The 20547-nt window shown below is 35.4% G+C and overlaps 2 protein-coding genes and 1 long non-coding RNA gene across 3 annotated transcripts in view; 1 reads left to right on the top strand and 2 right to left on the bottom strand.

The window, feature by feature from the left end:
• LOC144422714 (uncharacterized) overlaps window positions 1–20547 on the top strand; it is a 41472-nt gene that overhangs the window by 7761 nt on the left and 13164 nt on the right. The gene's annotated exons all lie outside the window — the stretch shown is intronic.
• On the bottom strand, window positions 5248–9028 carry LOC144422784 (E3 ubiquitin-protein ligase DTX3L-like). The gene is made up of 4 exons (XM_078112608.1): window positions 8963–9028; window positions 8413–8606; window positions 7375–7453; window positions 5248–6626 (listed from the first exon to the last, which is right to left on the bottom strand). Exons 1-4 carry the CDS (start codon window positions 9026–9028, stop codon window positions 6597–6599), a joined length of 369 nt encoding a protein of 122 aa, XP_077968734.1. The 3' UTR covers window positions 5248–6596.
• LOC144422877 (uncharacterized) lies at window positions 13675–17786 on the bottom strand. The gene is made up of 3 exons (XM_078112805.1): window positions 16430–17786; window positions 15011–15174; window positions 13675–13872 (listed from the first exon to the last, which is right to left on the bottom strand). The coding sequence occupies exons 1-3, from the start codon at window positions 17745–17747 to the stop codon at window positions 13675–13677; spliced, it is 1680 nt and encodes a 559-aa protein (XP_077968931.1). The 5' UTR covers window positions 17748–17786.

Raw genomic sequence — 20547 nt, 5'->3', positions numbered from 1 at the left:
GTATGGCATCGCCTTGGCGACGAATTTACTGCCGACTGAATTTTAATTGTGTTTTAGGATAAGTTATTTTCTGTTTGTTGGTTTCTAAACTTCACAAACTTGGGTAGCAATTACTATTAATGTGAAATTTGTGCATATAAACGATTGAATATCGCGACTGGATGTCCGATATCTGATAATGCGATAATTCGATATGCGATATCTGATAATTCTCTTTCAACATTAATTTTCAGGATATCAGCGGTCATGTGGTTGAATAAAAATTATTTATCAAATGGATTGGTATTTCGAGACACTCTCAAAATTATTTGGGACCACTATCATTTCATTCGTTTATTTTTTATATTCATGTTTTTCTCAAGAATCACCCTCATTATATTTAGTGTACCTTCGCAAAAGAAAACTCTTTGGTGTCATGGTTCCTATTAGTGTAATTGAAATATATGGAAACCTCGCAAGTGGCGTTGTGATGCGAATATTTGATACTAGGTAAGCAGCATTACAAAGAGTGCTATTTATGAATGCTGAAAGTACATGGCATTACTAAACATTTTGCCAATATATGATGTTTTCTGCCCGATGATTTAAACTAACTCGCACGCAAACCAAGGCATGTCGACATTTAAAAATTACTTGTCTTTGGGTGAGCTCTGAAATAGTATAATATAAATGTAAATGAGAAATTAGGTCACGCTAGCTCACGAAACGGGAAGATTTTCAAAGTGATCTTGTGTAATATTTTGGAGAAAAAAGTTTGAAAGGAAAGTAGGTCAACCTATCTCCTAAAACAGGGGAGTATCTTGCGATAATATTTCGGAGGGAACGTAGGTTAACCTATCTTTTAAAACAGTGGGTGGCGACTTTCAAAGTGGTTCAAAATCACAAATTAATAATTATCAGATTAGGTTTAGGGGTAAATCGAAAAGTTGAATTTCCAGCGCACCTAACCCTAATTAGTTGATTGCTATTTATATTTGGAGGGGGGGGGGGGGTATTTTGCACGGGATTTGTACAAACGATCTACCCTGTAACTAATATGATTTCCAGCCTGGCTCGTGTCTGTTAGATGGAAGGAGTAACAAATGTGAAGTCTTTGCTGTTTACGCGAGTAAGCAACTGACACCGTGATACATTGCATGAAAGTTTTGTCGGGGCAGGTGTTAGCAGATGTCATTTCGTTGCCGATGAATTCGCTTGTTTTAATTAAACATGAATTCGCTTGAAGGGAACTCGGAAAAGGCTTCTCTTTAATTCATAATATTAACCGGAGCTAGGGCACCTAACTTGGTAAAATCGGCAAAAGCACTTTCGCACTTTTTTTTCCGACTGCGAAGCACTTTCGCACTCATAATTTGCTTAGAGTTAACACTGGTGTGTACCAATATGGAGGTAACTAATTTTGTTCGCCTATTTTACATCAAGTCGTGTAAAGGGACTGAAACCTATGGGTAGAGAGTATATTCACTTGGCTAACACAAACATTCCCCGAACTCGTAATAGAATAAGGAAAATACGAATGAAATTATGGCCTAACCCTACCTGGTACACCCACTAAGGCAGTACTGAAATAGGCATCCTGATTAATCAAGTTCAGTTTAAAATATATTTGCCACTGATATCCAACAATATGTAATGGGCTACTATAATTTGTAGGACTTTATAATCTTTCTTACTTGGCATTCTGTCATTAGTAATGCTGGCGGTTTAACAATAATTATTCAAGCAAAATAACTCAACCACATGGTGGCGCTAAAGGTTCAATTATTCCAAAACAAAATAGATGGCAGTTTTATCTTAAAAGACATTGATTATCTTTCCATGTTTCAGATCCACGAGATGGTTGCTGCGATGAGGCATGCTGCGGATGTTGATGATGAGCAATATCTCAGAGATTACGGAGAATTATCCCGATTGGAAACAGAAAATGGCATTTTAGGGGGAAATGCTGATGATATCTAAGAGTTAATTTGAATAAAGACTTATAACCACTGAACAGAAAGATTCTGGAAAGGCTGAAAAACCAGAGAATGAATCTAAAATGGTGCCCACTGACGATACTACTAGTGATAAGGCAGTTATACAGGAGGGGGAATCCCTCTAAAACTACTCCCCAGACAATTATTTTATTACAATAGGGAGGAAGTTTATTTTCCTTCGAAGGGTACTCCTGTAGTATGTGTGCCAGGTTCATAATTTCGATTTTCAATATTATAGTTCTATTGCGAGTTCGGGAATGTCTGTGTTAGCCAAGTGGATATACCCCCTGCCCATAGGTTTCAGTCCTTTTACACAACTTGATGTAATGTAAGCGAACAAAATTAGTTATCTCCATATTGGTACACATACTTCCGGAGCGCCCCTTACTCTTGTTATTCCTTGTGTTTCTACTGAAACTCAGTATTGAGAAAATATATCTGGTTCATACAAAGTACTCCACACAAAGCTGTAGACCTGGGTTTCCCAAACTGGGGTTTGCGGACCTCCGGGTGACAGTGATGACTGCACAGGGGGTCCGCAACTATATGAAAGGAGTCCGATCATCTTTAATGATTGGATTTAACCAGAAAGCCTTTGCATCATCTTGGTTGAGCGCTGCAGACGAATATCCATCGCTCTCAGAAAAGGCAATAATAATTTTATGTGCGAGGCAGCAGTTCTTGCCAATATGATGACAAAATACGGGTCGAGACTTGCAATAGAGTTGAACCTACGAGTTTGCTTGCCACAAATTGCTTCAAAAATTGATAAATTGTGCAGTGAAAAGTAACCTCATCCATCATATTAACATTGTTTGTGTTGTTCATTCTTCCTCGCTGGTTTGACATAGAAATTGATATGGCTTAGCATGGGGTTTGTCAAATATAAGATTTACAGACAGGGGTCCGCATTTCGAAAAGTTGGAGAATATAATTGTATGTCCATTTTGTTTCACTGTCCCCGTAGTTTGGTTTAGCTCAGTATTGGGAAAGTATATCTAATTAATTTAATGTACTCCACACAAGGCTGACATTGACAGTTGACAGTGATTCATAACCGGGATTCCTTCCGCCAGTACAGTCCAGCGGTTTGCGTTTAAATCCGATAGTCTATAGTATTAAATCTATATTATTAAATACATGAATAATATAATAAGTGTGTTTCATGAGAGACTTTCATTATTCTGCATCAAATTTCTGTTTCCACATTTCTTGATTGGCATTACACTGGAGTTCCTTAAGCCTTTGAAATCTTAACTGGGGTTCCGCTCTTCCATGGAGGTTGAAAAACCACCGCTCTAGACAAGAAACACTCGAAAGGGGTTAAATATAGCGTCCCTAACATTTGGGTATGGGGCATGATCTTCTACGCAAACTGGTTTCACATTGTGCTCATGCATCAACCTTATTACCGACCTCGGGCCCAAAGTCAGGGATTTTAAATGGAGTTCGTTAGTATTGGAGTCTTGAGTCATAATTTAAAATCAGATGGCCCTGAATTCGAGATTTTTGGAAACGCCTGTGATTTTGTTGTTCTCGCGTCCTAGTTGATAGATTTTTGTCAATTTCAAATTATCTGAAATTTTGTTATCAGGGAGTCCAATTTCGGGTCCGTTTTTGTCAACACTGGAGCAGTTTCTCAAACGAATGTTTGACTAAATAGAACCTTTATAAAGAAAAAGGAAAATGCAAAGTTGGAATATTGCACATCTGTGACACGCTGTTTTAGCATTTTGAGGTTTTATAGCAATTGGTGGTTGCCAATTTTGATTGATGTGCGGGTGCGGCCAACTATAGGAGTTTTTAATTTAGTAATTCCAATTACTTTGCGTTGCGAAGCCTATACCCGAGTCCAATCTATGCCTATGAGGTTACAATGCCCTAATAGCTAGCTTGTGCAAAGCGAACTACGCATGTCATAGGATCAATAACCAAAAATTTTGTGCCTGCAACAACTAAAAAGCATATGTTAAATAAGTTGCGGCCTACGGTTTCACCCAGTTATTTCTAAAGGTTGCACACTACTGGTGTAGGGATTGGCCAAATCAACAATCTAGTATTTGAAATAGCACTTTTGAACATATTCTTAATGTTCAGTAAAGAACACAAGGTTCTTGTTTCTTGAATATTGATTCGAATCAGATTGGAATTCCTAATACTCCATCATGTTGGATATATCCAGGAATAAAAATGTTTTAATTTGTTATACAATTTATTTATTAAACAATGTTATTGAAATGTCAACTGAAAGCAGATTTTCTGAATTATTATTGATTTAAAGACAGAAATCACGATACTCCTGTAGGGTTAGGCCATAATTTTTTCTGATTTTATTTCTATTATGAGTCCGGGACTGTCTGTGTTAGCCAAGTGAATATACCCCCTGCTCATAGGTTTCAGTCCCTTTCCACAACTTGATGTAAAGTCGGTGAACAAAACTAGTTACATCCATATTGGTACACACACTTCTGGAGCACCGAAATCTCTATGCCAAGGACTTTGTTATTCCATCTTGATACACACAACTGGACCCCATTCCCACCTTCTCATCCAGGGTGTAATAAATCGGTTTCTGGGACTGGTTTTATACATTTGGAGTGGAAAAATGGAAAATTAGCCGTCTCCTATTTTGAACTTGAATGGTTTCAAGTGAAGAAAACAGCGTGATAATCATTTAATATTAAATTGGTTCGAATAACACTTGGATGCATGTCAAATTATTTATGAAGGGGAAATGTATACAAAAGATTTTACTGGAATGATATCTAAGTGATATTTTTACTTCTGAAGTCTTGATAGGTTGTATATACAGCATTGGCTTGATTGCATAAATTGTTATGAAATATCAACACATTTGTTTTATATTGAACTGGTTCGAGAACACATATAATACACTTGAGCACATAGACAAATTAATTTTGATGTGCAAGAGAATACAAAGTCACATATTTCCATAAAATTATTTTAAAGAAACTCTTTGATTTGTATATTGTCACATGCTTCATAATAGGTACTCCTGAAGTATGCGAACCAAGATGGCAGACACCGGAACGTAGTATGTGTACCAGGTTAGGCCATAATTTCAGTAACAAATACTACGGCATAATTTTATTTCAATTTTTCTTATTTCAGTTGTATTACGAGTTCGAGGACTAGCCAAGTGACTCCCATAGTATTTATTACTGGTTTATGGCCTAACCTGGTACACATACTACGTTATGGTGTCCGCCACCTCTGTTTACATTCTACAGAACTTGGCTTGGTTGTGTAATTATAAAAATAAAACATGAAAATGCTATTGAATATTGATAGATATATTCAGTGGTGGTTGGTAATTAGGACTTCAGAACAATTGTATAAATCTATTGAAATGTGGTATTTACTGTAGCGGTGGGGATCATAGGGAAAAAGTATACAATATGCCATAAAAATATTATAATAAAATGCATAAGAATAACATTGAAACCTAGATTAATAATATATTTAGTTGTGGATAGCAATTGGGACCCATGGTAGAAATAGAAAGTATGAAATAATGGTCATTCGAGTATAACCTGCCACAAATTGTCCAAACAATTTTCAGGTATTGTGACCGACACAAAAATGCAAGTTGTTTCAACATCTTATTTTAATTTATAAACAATTAATGCCAATAAATAGTGTGTTCACTAAATTGATATTGACAATACAACCATCCTGTTAGCCTAGTGTTTGGACTAAACAATGTTGGCATGTCTGATTAAAGAACCCAGGTCATATGCCCACCACCTTCAATTTCAATCACCACCTCACCCAGAGCCAGAGTGTTGTATGCAGTGTTAAACAAGAATATTTCAAGTCCTTTCGTGCGATATAGAAGTTCCATATTCGGTACTCCTGTAGTATGTGAACCTAGATGGCAGACACCAGAATAGGGTTAGGCTACACCGATAATTTCAGGTATAAATACTATGGGAGTCACTTGGCTGGTCCCTGAACTCGTACTAGGACTCAAACAAGGAAAATTAGAATAAAATTATAGCCTGTACTTACTACGTTCTGGTGTCTATAGTCTCGGTTCACATACTACGGGAGTACACCATACTTATGATTGGATGCTTGTTCAGGGCAATGGTAGCCATAACAATACCTCGAAAATATTTATATATTTAGCAGTCACAGATATCTAACAATACGTAAAGAGCTAGTATTCGTTTGAAAGTACCAGAATGTATACAGCTTGTCATTGCCCACCCAATCTAATACACTCTGGGTGAGGTGAGGAGTGGAATCTAAACATGAGATGTGTAATCTGCGATGCCAGCAAAGTCAAGTCTTACGTTTTAGCTGCTTAGGCTGTTTCAATTATTTCATAAAATGCCCATATCCATGTCGCCTAGGGCATTCTACTTATTGATAAGCCCATTAGCCATACAGCAATGACACAAATATATTTTCTCAAAATATTCACCATTTTCATCTTATAAATTAGTTGATCAAAGACACCATTTGCATAATGGCTGTAATGGCATTATTGCTTTGACCTTTGATGTAGTTTTGATTTAGGCGAGGTCAACGTCTCAGTTCAGTATCCCATGCAGTAAAAGTGAAACCAGTGTTGCAGAAAATTCTTTCTTGTCTTTAACTTCTTCCAAATAACTCCCTTAAACTCTGTGAAATGAAATAAATATTATTATGTGAGTCAATCGAAAAAAAAGACAATTTGTCAATCTGTGCATTATGATAGGGCAGCTTATTCACACACAATATGCTTGTGTTATATTTATTATATCTATCCAGGCTCCACATTTCCCAAACTCCAAAACTAATTTCTTGTCTCTGGTAAAATTTCAGTATCTCTGAAAAATATTAGTCATTTACATATTAGTGGATGCTTGTCCAGAAGTAAAATCGTGAAAAAAAAACATTATTTTCTATATTATTAAAATCACCATATCCTACACACTGTTTTGTCATCACTTCAATAGTGAATTGTCAAAGAACCTACATGAAATCAAAAGAACTGGGTGGATGTAAAAGTGGGACCTTGAACCTATATTGTCAATAAAAACTGCCCAGAAGATAGAGTGTCTCATTGAAGATTGCGCTTTTGAATTTGCATTTTAAAAGCTTCAAAATCATGTTATTGTGACATCATATGTGACAGTAGAGCACTCTATGATGTATTTAGGGCTGGGCTTTTCAAATCGAATTATTAGAATCAGAGAAAATTTCATGTGAACAAGCAACCCTTTATCTACCTTCGATACCAATGCAAGTTCATTACTAAATTCAGTTTCAAGTGATGATTATCCAACTTGTTATTTCAAGAATTTGAGACTATTCATATGGATGCATGTTGGGGAAAGTGGGCACAGCAATATTTTGCCAGAGTGTCAAATGAATAGAATTATCTCACCCGTCCATCATACTCAAATCCTTTTGCCTTAAATGCTTCTTTCAGTTTCATCGTATGGTCTGGATCTGGATATCCATTGCTGAAAAAATGAATTTATGAACTCTCATTGAACATGTACATAGAAAAAGAATAGAAGTTTGGTAAATGATGGATCCTGACTTCAGAGTATTGCAGTACAGAACTTGCACCTAGGGATTTGAAGAAAAAACTCTTATTTGGCAAACATTTAGGCGCTCCGGAAGTATTCGTACCAAGATGACGCACAACCTGAAAACTAACCTGGTACACAATACTATGTCAGGTCGTGCACCATTTTGGTATGAATACTCCAAGAGCACCAACATTTAAATTTATCATAACGACCAATTTAGTTTCTGTTAAAAAGTCTGAAATTGCAACTTCTTAACAGGAACAAATTATGACTCTGGCTCCAAATAAATGTCAAAATTCAACTTGTCTTGAGTTTTGTTCAGAATGAATTATAGGAAAACCATTGGTACAGAGAACCACAAACGTAGTACAGAAGCCCAAAATACAACATATCAGAATCATAATTTAAATATCTAGTCTATTTAATAAATACAAGTTGTGGTCATAATGGTTAGGTGGATATGTCCAGAATTTTAGACCAGACCCTGGCAGTTAAAAAACATTAAGTCACTCTGAATTAAATAAATCGTTTTCATATAAAAATGAGCTTAGTTTTCTTTTGAGCAAGGTTGGTAAAATCCAAATAAATAAATTTGAATAATTTTTAAGAAAAATATTTTATCCAATATGTCTTTATGCTTTGAAAATTTTGAAAATAAATCCCAAGGTCATTATGAGCAATATCTTAAATACCAGGGCTTGTGAATCCCATTTTTTATTATTTCCCATAAATGACGATTTAGATACCAAAATAAGGATTTTGAGAGAATTTTGAATTGTTTTGTAGTGCAATACATAACAAGATTTTGAATTAGTTTTATTCCTTCCTATTTCCTAACATTTTAGGAAGTAAATACCCATCAAGCATGAAACACACAAATTACTCACTTTCCTGGTCCTCCAGTTTTATTAGTCTTATGAGGAAACTCATCGTTCCAAGCAATTTTTCCTCTTCTGTCACCAACTTCCTGAATCTTGAAAATCAATCCTGCATCGAATGCTTGTCTGAGTAAGTTGAGACATATCCATCCATCATTCCATGGCAAATATTCAGTGAATTCTTGAGCTTCATATGAAACCCCCTGAAGAAACAAACAAAACTAATCATACCTGGGGGTTTGTTAAACTGGTATAAATATCAGAATATCTATGAAGGTTTAGCAGAAGTTGAAAACTTTCTAACAAAATACTTGGTGTTTCTAATAGATTAATTCAGTTTGACAACCCAACAACTTAATTAAACATTAAAATCAGAAATTATAAGGAAGCCCGCTAAATATTTAGCTTGTCGTGATTTTACTGCACCATTGAATCAAATTCTAAATTAAACATAGAAGAACTAAATTCTATGAACAAATTAAATTTAAACAAACCACGAGTTTAATATTACTCAAGTTTCAACAAGCATGATATATATATGCCTATGTTATGATTTTACTGCACAAATGGCTTCTATATTTAAACTTTTTCTCAATAACAAACCTTTCAAAGCTTTGATTTCCATTAGAACTGAATTCAATTAGCATACCAGTTTAAATTAATTATAGATGGACAAAGCATGAACCAGAGTCAACCCTTATAAACATTATACAAAATACTGCCTGATGTATGTATGTATGTATGTATGTTTATTCGTCTCGTAAAAGCAATATAAAAGAGTAAATACTTATAAATACTGAAGACGGGATGTATGCACAAGACCATATTGGCCTAAAACACAGATGTGCGGCATACACCCCTTTGATTTATATAAATTATAATAGGGTAAATCAAATATGTACAATATGGTCCTTTATACAGGCAGTTGTGTGAGGAGGGTGGGTGGATGCGGTAACAGGGATATGGGTGGAGTGTACAAAACTGTTTGTACAAAGGAGTTTGTTAGACAAAACAACATCTATAAATAGAGACACAACACAACATGAAACACAATGCATATGAATATAGTAATGAAATTTTTTTCTAAATAAAAAAAAAAAAAAATTAAGAATTTGGATGAATGTACAATACCATTGAGTGATGATACCACATACTATAAAAAGCGGGAATGGTCAAGTTTAAAGGGTGTGTACATATATGGTATGCACCACTCAAGGGTGACAGTGTTATAAGTGGTCTATGGCTGTTCTGGCCAAAATGTGACCCTACAGGTTTTGGCGAAATATGATAATAAAGGTATGTATCAAATGACTCACTATTATAAGGTTTTTTTTGAAATTCTGGATTCGGCCAAAAACAATGAAGGTTCAAAAATAAAAAATAAAAAAAATTAATAAAAAGCATTTCCACAAGGGATAGGGAATGATAAGTTATAAAGAGAAGCCATTTTACCATGTCATGGATTTTCCAATGTAAATTAAAATAATAAAATTATACGGTATCCCGGGATGAGCAGAAGAAAAAGTGGTAGCAACAATGGAAATAAATTGAACAGCATGCTACTCAAACAAAAACCATTGTCCCTATTCCCTACTATTTGAGCGTTCTATCTATAACCTAAATTGCTGTACTTTTGTTGTTGTCTAATTACGCATTATAATGAAATTAGAATGGTGTGCTAGTTATTAATTCAGTCCATTGTTCTATATTGAATCCGGGTGAAGTATCCTGTGGAGTTATTGAAATTGTCAGCTGGTCTATGGTGACTGAAGAGGAGGACAGTTTCCTGATAGTTCATTTAATCCAAATAATCAACAGCTCTCCCTTTCAGTGATGAATTGACCTTAAAAAAAATGATCTCCAAACAGTAACATGTTCAAAGCAGAGAAAATTGCTAATATGATGATAATATATATTGTTTAAGTTTGGAACGAAATTCTGAGTTCGATTTTGACTTTTTGATGTCATCGGGTAGGGAGTTCCAAGCTTTTGGTCCACATACTGCGATTGATTCTTGTGAAATACTTTTACTGACAAATGGAATAAAAAAATTATCTTTATTTCTGCTGTTTGAATTTGGGTTTGCTTGGAACAGGCTGTTCAGGCTGGACGGAAGCTCTCCAATGTGACAAGAGAACATCATATTACATAGTTCGAATTTAGCTAAATCCACAACTCGTAGTAGCCTATGCTCTTTAAATAAGTCATCAATTTTTTCGCGATTACCTCTATGAAAAACTCTTCTAATAAAGCGATTGCAAACACTTTGAATTTTTTTGAGAATGGACGATTGGCGATGAACATAGGCTGAGGCACAATAACGAATATGGCTTTCTATCAGCGAGTGGTATAGAGATATTAAACAAGATGTATTTAAGTAGTTGGCTATTTTCGTAATGGCACTAAGAGACGACCTTGTTTTCGATAGAACCATATTGGTGTGTTGTTTCCAAGACAATTTGTCATCGATCATTACACCCAGAAAGCGAGTCTGATTAACTCTTTCTATATTTATTCCATTTAATTCCAAATTTTGTTGCAGAGTTGGACACTTTTGCTTCGGCGTGCTAAATATCATATATTTAGTTTTATCGACATTAATAGTGAGTTTGTTCGCAGACAACCAAGCTTGAATATTTTCTAAGTCGGTATTTGCCTTGGTCAAAAGTTCAGGCAAGTTTTTGCCTCGAAGATATGGCGTTGAGTCATCAGCAAAAAGTATGATATCAGAGTGGAGAAGAGAATTCGGAAAGTCGTTAATAATGATTGAAAAACATAATGGAGCCAAAATAGAACCTTGTAAAGTACCTACAGTCAAATTACAGTATGTGCTAGATGCTACATCATTGTATATAACTACTTGTTTCCTTCCTGATAAGTAGCTTTTAAACCAATTATAACTCTGACCTCTAACGCCAATATGGTGCAATTTGGCTAGTAATATGTCATGGTCAATACTATCAAATGCCTTGGAAAGGTCCAAGAACATACTGAGAGTATACTCATTCTTATCAAATCCTTCTAGAATTTTACTGACAAGCAGGGATGTTGCATGAGATGTTGAATGATTTTGACGAAAGCCAAATTGTTGTGAATAAAAGAAATTTTTTTGGTCTAGGAAATGGTTGAGTCGTTTGTACATAATTTTTTCTAGAATTTTTGAAAATGCGGGAAGTAAGCTGATCGGTCGGTAGTTTTTTACATCTTTTGCATTTCCTTTTTTGAACAATGGCATAACTTTGGATAATTTGAACTGGTCTATGTATTTACCAGATTGTAATGAGCAGTTAAAGATATGTGCGAGAGCACAAATACAATTCCAGGGCATCATTCGTATAACTTTAAAGGGAATTCCATCTATTCCACAACTGGTTTTGGGTCGAAAAGATTTCAGAATATTTTGGACTTCGAAAGCTGTTGTCGGGGCAAGAAACATGGAGGTTTTACTGGGATGCCCCATATATTGCTTAAAGTCATCCCTTCTAGTATGAGTAAACCGTTCGACCATTTTATTTCCAATTGTAGAAAAGTGCGAGTTAAAATGATCTGCTATTTCGACAGGATCCGAGGTTTCCTGGCCGTTAATAGAAAATACTTTTGTTAGATTTGGTTTAGAACGCCCAAGCAGATTGTTCATAGTACGCCAAGTTTTCTTAAGATCATTGCGATGTCTACCTAGTAATGACTTGTAATAATTTTGTTTCTTAGCAGTTATCAATTTCTCATATTTTTTCTTGCATTCTGAATATTTAAATTTGGTCTGCTCTGATTTTTCAGTAAGATAGTTTTTGTATAGTTTATGCTTTTTTTTCTGCATTTTTAAGAGTTCCTTGTCAAACCATTTATTATTATTTTTAATATTTCTTTTCTTCAGAGGGAAGCAAGTTTTAAAAGATTCAGAAAAATACTCATTAAAAATTCTGAAGGCTATATCAGGATCTGTTTTGCTGAACACAGCAGAAAAGTCACTTTGTTCTAACATGAGTTTAAAATTATCTAAATTTGAGATATTATATTGCCTGAAGTATTCGTTTTCTGCCTTGCGAAGTTTTTTTCTTAATGGAATGCAAACCAGGACTGGCAGGTGGTCTGAAATAGGATCCACTATTATTGCACTGCGGGGTTTACAATCAAAGATGTTTGTCCAAATATGGTCAATGATTGTAGAGCTGCTTTGAGTGATTCGAGTTGGCTTTGACACCACAGGGTAAAATGAAGCCGAATTCATCAGCTCACAAAATTCATCTACAGTCTTGTTTGTTTCCAGAAGATTATAATTGAGGTCTCCCATGATAATACAATTTTTCGATAAGGTTTGGAGTGTCGATTCCAGAATACTAATAAATTGATTATTGCTTTGACTATCTGATAAGGGAGATCTGTAAATTGTTCCACACGTCACAATTCTATCCTTCAAATAAATGTCTACGAAAGTGGATTCAAAAATTCGCTCATTCATAATTGAAATGTCAGGTCTAGCCTTGAAGGTAATATTTTTTTTGATGTATAGGCCAACACCCCCCCCTTTCGAAGTCACTCGAGGATTTGATAAAAAAGTATAGTCACCCAGGTTCATGTGGGATCCTATCTGATTTGGTTTTAGCCATGTTTCATTGACTGCTATTAAATCTGGGCAGACTGTCATTGAGGCTATAAGAGCTTCAAGTTTTGAAAAGTTTCTTGGGTTGGCCAAGGAACGCATATTAATACACATTGTGACAAGTGGGTTCAAGTTATCACTGCATAGGATATCTAAATTAGCGGCAGAAAGATATTGACAATCAGACATACAAATTTTTGTGGAATCGCTTATTTCATCATTATCAATATTCAGTAACGAAGCCTCAGTAAAAAATTCGTTAAGAATTTCTGGGGTCAGAGTCGAGGAAGGGTCATTATTCAGGCATTGGTCATTTACTTCTGTATTAGATAACGAGCTGAATGGCAGGCTATTTTGTAGGCAAAGTCTACAGTACCAAGGTATATCATTTGGTTCATTACATAGTTTACGAAACTCTTGTAAATTTAAACCACTACATTTTAGATGAATCCAACGATTACATTTATCACAGTAGATCCCCTTTTCCCTATTGTTTACAGATTTTTGGCATCCATGACATGGTAAATCTCTCTTATTAACATTCATATGGGCAAAAAAGATAAACAAAAGTAAATAAACAAAAGTTGCTCTTGTGTTTAGTGCTTACAATGAGAATTTGGGCTGTTCTAGCATATCAATAATTCATAGTCTGTAGTTTTACGGTATCTTACTTATATCATAATATCTGATGTGGTTCTAATAATTATTTTCTTACCGTTATGAAATCCATATATGTCTCCATTCATAGTCCAAACATTCTTAAGTCCGAGAACTCTTCTTGATTCGGTGAGAAGTTCGACTCGACGTTTTGTCAGCGATTCGGTAATTGATAGTCCAGTCTTTTTAAGTCTTCTTTTCATGGAGTAAATCTGTATATGCGAAGCAATAACTCATGTGAGCGAATGCAAACATTTAGCAATACTTCTTTCAAGCTTCTGGACTGTGCAATGGCCTAACGCAGTGGTTACAAATAAAATCAGGCAGAGAAAAGTTGACAAGTTCCCTAATAATTCAGCGCTGCACAAACAAAAAATATTTGGAACCGCTGGCCTAATGGTTAAAGTGTTGGACTGAACCTAGCTGACATCACATATTGAACATCTCGGTTCAAATCCCCATGACAACCACCTCACCCAGGATGAAATAAATTGGATAGGAAATGCAGAACCAGAAAATTCGATATAATAATATCTCCTTAAATATCATCAGATATCAGTGTCTGATAGCTTAAATTTCATTAAATATAAGATATGACAGAATAACATATTTATCCTGGGGAGAGAAAAGCTGATAAGAGACGTAATCAAGTGGCGAACCACAGCCTCTCATCCGGTTACCAGTCTATAACACGTAAGAGTGTTGTTTAGCCAGTTATTCGTTTTCGGAAGCATGGAGATGATGGTGGAGGAGGCTGTAACAGACCAGTGGTTACCTGAACCACCCTACTAAATATTTGTGGTTGCTTGTATAGGGCCTTGTTCCGAGCAAAAGGCATGAATAAGCATCGCATAAAAAAGTAACATGACCGTACTATTATAAGGGATGTCTTTGCCAATATATCACCATATTTGGAGCATTAATGAAATCAAGGGGTATGACAGAAAATTTTATATTTTCCATCCACGATTTTGTTTACATTGTGTTGTATTTAGTAAATTTTGACATATATAATGATTTTGCTCCTCAATTAGACAATAAGATATATATTTGTGACCCCTCAATGAACCGATTCAAGAAATTCACAATAACAATAATTGTACCAAAGAATTCTAGGCAAACTATCAGGTTGTGGGCATCCCCAAATATTACTTTTACCAAATTGTGGTTCTTCATTTATTGCACTGGTATTTGTTTCAGGAAATATATTTTAATTGATCGATGTTCAAATTTACTAATGTGCAATGGGGACTGATATTGAGAACAAGAACCTTATTGATTAGGAATCTTGATTTCAGTGAATCTGTAATTTATTTTTCAACCAACAATTAAATTTGTTACATAATTTACCTTCAGACTTCCAGCAGGAAATGAGTAGGTGATGACAAGAGTCCTTCCTTCATATTCTGGCAGTGATTCAGACAACATATTCCTTCTCATCCCCCCACCAGGTGGTTGTTGGTTGATGATTCTTAGACCCGAAGTAGTTTGACTTGAAGACTGAGATTCTGCACCTGAATAAATAAAATCAAAACTTAATGATAAAAAAAAGGTTTGTTCTTATTTAGGCAAAAATGCTTGTGATTGAGGGTTCAATAATATTTAAAAGATACCACGATATATAAAAATTATAAATTAAAAGAATGAAAATTATGATAACGAGATGCAGTTAAACAATTGTGTGGTTATTTGAGTTTTGGGCAATGCCATGGTCTAGCGATAAAAGTGCTAAACTGTAGGCTTTACAGATTACACATCTCAGGTTCTAATTCTATGCCCCCTCATACCTAAGCGTGTGATAAATTGGGTAGGCAATGCCTAACAGGAAAAAATCTGGTTCTCCTTCTTACATATCATTAGATATCAGTGGCTTAGAGCAGGGGTGTGCAAACTGCGGCCCGCAAGAAAAAATTGTGCGGCCCGCGGAGACCAATTTTGAATGGTGAGCCCGCGAAACGTTTTTTAGTTTAGGTAATCTGGTACGTGCGAGTAATTCCAATCCCTTTGCGTCGCAATGAGTGCCACTGTCATATTAGCAGAACTAGCTTGCAAAATACACAATGTTATAAAAACGTGTTTCTCACTGAATTCGTTTAAAGTCGGTGTGGCAATAAATTTGGATAGCAGTCTCTTTAGAAATTTATACGTTTTCACTCACCATTTCTGCAAGGACCCCTAATCCTAACAAAGCGTAAGATACATAGTAAAAAGAAACAACATTTTGTGCCTACAACTACTAGAAAGGCTATCTTAAATGAAGGTGCGGCCCGCGGCTTCACTCAGATACTTGTATTTGGCCCGCCTGTAATAAAGGTTGCACACCCCTGGCTTTGTTTAATAAACGCATTAAATAAATTTCTGAAAAGTTGAGTTTATGGAAAAACAACACTGACATGGCCAACTTCAAAAATGCCGAGTCATGAATTTATTCAATACCATGAGCCTGGGTCAGAGACATCAGATATTATCAAAATTTACTTATTTTATTGAATTTATAATTTATTCATACATGCAACTGTTGAAAAACCTAGGCTTGAAATTTAGGATTTTGTTTGCACCTATCAATGCATTTGGACACAAAAAGACACTTCCATTTTTCCAGATTTATCAGTTAACAAGCCAACGCATCGTATAATCCGAGTCCTAAAATGAGAGTTTTGATGAAAGATATTTCAGAACCACATTGGAAGACCCCCGGTTCATGGAAACTGACAGGTTAACCCAGTGATTTTCAGTATTTAACATATAATAAACCTTTACTTCTGTTACCTTTCTTCTTCTTAGCTGGTCTGGAACTGACAGAGACAAAACCCGATGCACCTCGAATGGCAGAAGATCCTTCCTCATCATCCACTGAAGAGCTTGAATCTGGTAAAGCCAGGGATTTCTCTGCAATTGATTTTTCTTCAGCTTTCGAAGATGCTCGTAAAAATAATTCGTCCATCAGCGAATCGTAGCATCTCTCTGATTTTTTTACTAAGGGTTCAAGTCGAACTGTCTCTTTCAAAAACTCTAGAGATAAATCTTTGAGTTTAATGAAACTAAACAAGTCTTGAAAGATTTTTCGTCTGTTTTTGACATCATGTTTCACCCATTTGATCATCGCCTTATATTTGACAGCCTCTGAAGAATACTTTGTGCCTGAAGATTTGAATAGTCTAAGTATGTCATCCTTACTGATATCAAGAAATTCATTTTTCTTGCTAATTTGTTCAAAATTTGTCTCCAAGAATCGATTAATGGAATCCTTAAATGTTGTTTGTTCAGGAATTTGATTGGTTTCAGAATGATTCTTCAAGATAAAACAGTTGTCAATATCGAGGTCCGTCTCAAGTTTTTTGCCATCAGAAAATAATGCAGTGATTACCGATTTCTCAGCTGTTTTATTGTTTTTAACAATAGGTTCTTCAAGGACAGTTCGTAGAAGAAATTTAAAAGGATATTGCTCGATGCTGACAAGTTCAGAAACATCTACGTTATCTTTTCTTTTTGCCCATGTTACCACAGCTTTCCATGATGTTTGGTAAGTCTGATTTCTCATGTAATGCAAGAGATCTGATTTGGTGATGAATGGAAACATCTCGGTAGAAATAACAGATTCAAAATTATCAATCACGACTTGTTCGGCTTGTTGTTTTATATCACAGTGATCGTACATTCGAGCCAAGTTGATCACAGAGAGACAATTTACTGGGGAAATGTTTATTTCCAAGAATTGAAAGCAAAGATTTGTCAATTCCACCATTCGTAAAAGATTGGAAGCATGCAGGATATGCTGAATGTTTTCCATTCTCAAATCTGCCTTTCCTTTATACATGAACTCTATGCATTGTGCGATCCCATCCTGATTGACATCCTTCATATTAACGTGACCATCATGAACTTCCTTCAAGTTGCTTGAAAACATGGCTTCAAAGTATTCTGAAGAGGCTGCCAAGACAGTACGATGCACTCGGAATGATTTTTCACCAACGTTGATGTTGAAATCGCAAAGAAATCCTTTCTCTTTGAACCTGTCATATGATGTCATGAGACGATCTGACTGTTTTGCTCTAGCCTGGTCTATTACTTTCGAATTCATCTTCATACATCAACAGACACTTACAATTTAATCCTTAAACTAAGATCTAAAAATATTAGTTTGGTTTTTTATTGAGGATAAAATGCACAAACACACGTTTATCTATTACAAATTAGCTTCAACTTTACTAGTTCAGATCACAAACGACATTAAACCTTGTGTTAATAAGTTAATAATGAGTATTTGTCTAGATCAGTTGTTCCCAAAGTAGGCGATATCGCGCCCAATTGGCGAAAGCGATACAGAAGGGGGCGAAAAAGTCGAAGGGGGCGATGAAGGACAATTTTGCAAAACCTGTTTTTGTTCGACGGCTGGCGCATCGTACATTTAATTGGTGTACCCTGCGCGTGTTCCCAGGTTTGAATCCAGTGGGCGATAATCACACACGAAAGGGTTGCTGGACTACTCCCCGCCATGAGGTATTTTGCGTAGCCCATGGGTCTGCAATCTACGGCCCGCGGGCCAGATAATTAGACAAATGGCAACACGCAGAAAAGTTGATGCTAAGTGCAGGGTTTCAATAGCGTAGAAAATATTTAAATGGAGCCCCTTGAGATGTAATGCAATAAGGAAATAAAATTCATATTCTATTCGAGAGATGCATCACTGCTTGATTTTTATAAAAATGTATCTTCATAAAGATAATCTCTATCAAAATTTGACAAACCATCCGAAAAAATTCACTTCGAGGTTTGGAAGTACATATATGTGTGAACAATTATTTTCCAAAATGAACATTACAAAGAACAAGCAGAGAACTCGAATTAGCAACAAGCCAGTGCCACATTAAATGTCATATGTAATTATTTTTTTAATAAGACGAATGAGTTGAGTTCACTGGTTGTTGCAGTCTTTGAGCGCAACCACTATTATAACTCTGGCTTATATACTACAATGTGGCTATAACTTTCAAAGTGTAAATGGGAAAGGCTATGGCAAACTAGAAAAATATAGCAATCACTAATTTCATTATAATCTAACAAAATAAACTCTGGCATATAATTTGGCTCAAGGTGCGGACCATTTTTTAAACAGAATTCTAACAAAGTTGAAATTTAGAAGTTCTACACCAGACTAAACCAAGCAGGTAATAATAATATTTTCCAAGTCCCTAAAAAGTTCACTGTGTATTCATACAAATTGAAATTTTGAATGAATAACTTGGTATAAATTAAAAGGGATTTGGTATAAAAGTATGTGAATTTGTCAATGCACATTTTCCGTTAAGCTGATGTCTAGGCCTGTCCAAGCGAACCAAATATTCGAAATCGAAACGCAAATTATTCGAATCGCTAAAATTAGGTACAGAAAGCGGAAACCACCTTTGCATGACGTTTTTTATCGGACAAGCAGCGGCGTTTCGAGCTCAGACCACTCTCGCTCCCGGCTTAATTGATTTCCCGGTATTTCTCTCGCCTTCATTTTGTGATAACACATGTCATTCCCATTGCCCGCCCGATAGCACGTGATTAGCCATTTCATGCATGGTCATCATAACTTAAAAGGGATAATCGGTAATGACGTTTTTGAGAGAGAACAAGGAGAAAAAAGCAATTTAGAAAACGATAGTTCTATAAATAGAATCGATTTGAAGCTGCTGAATTAGTTATCATGAGAACATGGTACGAGCAACTCAAAGCTGAAACAGGTGTTTTGGGATCCTTATGATGGCAATACCTTGTGTTTTGGGATCCTTATGATGGCAATACCTTCTTTCAATAGAATTTGTAATTTCTTTTGATGGCAATACTGTATTATCCATCTATATACCAAGACCAATAATTGCACTCTTGAATTTTGATGGCTGTTGTACACTAACAATATCATAGTCATCACAAATATTGTCATCAGATTGCAATTTTTGAATTGTGCAATTTTTACTCTTAACCTTCAACAGTTTGAGACCCAAATTTTGGAGTCCTTCAATTTTTTTGACCAGTTCATACAAGCGTGTGACCTCTGAAAACATTTTATTGCAAAATACCAGCAGTAAGTAAGATGTAACTGCACATACGTTACCACAACATCAAAGGGCAGGTGTTTATTGTATAATAGAGACAGATTATTCGATTATTCGGTTCGATTCGGCAAAAATATTTGATTCGAATCAAAAAATTATTCGATTTTGGACAGCCCTACTGATGTCTCTTCCCTGGTATAATTAAGTCAAATATATACATATATCCCCACATATAAGCCAACCCCCATAAAAACGTCCATAAAAGAGTGAATTTGTAAAAAAAAAGTCATACGAGCCGACGCTGCAAATTGTAACACGCCGTATGGACCTACTATCACAGCAAATTGTTGCAGAATTGAATTAAGTTAGCATAATGTCTTTTCGTTCGAGTCCGATCAGAGTTATGCACGTATAAGCGGACACACAATTTTGGCAACTTTTTTCTAGATTTAAACTAAGCTTATATGTGACGATATAGTTCTCAATCATTTACCAAATCAAAAATCACAATAAGTCATCCATAACTGACTCTGCTGAGACCTCAGAGCATAATATAATCTGATTCCCTGATGCTGTAATTACATGCACAAATTGGTACTCTTTAAAAGCTGTTTACGTGTTCTGCTACAGGTAATATTTTATATCAAATCAGTTTTACACTATTAGTCTACAAATTGAATAGCCTGGTCTACTACTTTCGAATTCATCTTCATACATTAACAGACTCTTACAATTTATTCATCATTAAACTAAGATCTAAAAATATCAGTTTGGTTTTTTATGGAGGATAAAATGCACAAACACACGTTTATCTATTACAAATTAGCTTCAACTTTACTAGTTCAG

The sequence above is a fragment of the Styela clava genome, chromosome 5 (assembly GCF_964204865.1).
Source record: "Styela clava chromosome 5, kaStyClav1.hap1.2, whole genome shotgun sequence".
NCBI lineage: Eukaryota > Metazoa > Chordata > Ascidiacea > Stolidobranchia > Styelidae > Styela > Styela clava.
The sequence above is the reverse complement of the archived record's forward strand: the minus strand, read 5'-3'. Positions and strand labels throughout refer to the sequence as shown.

Coding starts and splice junctions, on each gene's coding strand:
- LOC144422877 (XM_078112805.1), bottom strand. CDS start 17,747: ATGAAGATGAATTCGAAAGTAATAGACCAGGCTAGAGCAAAACAGTCA. Junction 15,175..16,429: donor ACCAGCTAAGAAGAAGAAAG/GTAACAGAAGTA, acceptor TTATTTATTCAG/GTGCAGAATCTCAGTCTTCA. Junction 13,873..15,010: donor TTCCTGCTGGAAGTCTGAAG/GTAAATTATGTA, acceptor TCGCATATACAG/ATTTACTCCATGAAAAGAAG.
- LOC144422784 (XM_078112608.1), bottom strand. CDS start 9,028: ATGGAAATCAAAGCTTTGAAAGGTTTGTTATTGAGAAAAAGTTTAAAT. Junction 8,607..8,962: donor ATATAGAAGCCATTTGTGCA/GTAAAATCATAA, acceptor TTGTTTCTTCAG/GGGGTTTCATATGAAGCTCA. Junction 6,627..7,374: donor GATTTGAGTATGATGGACGG/GTGAGATAATTC, acceptor TTCATTTCACAG/AGTTTAAGGGAGTTATTTGG.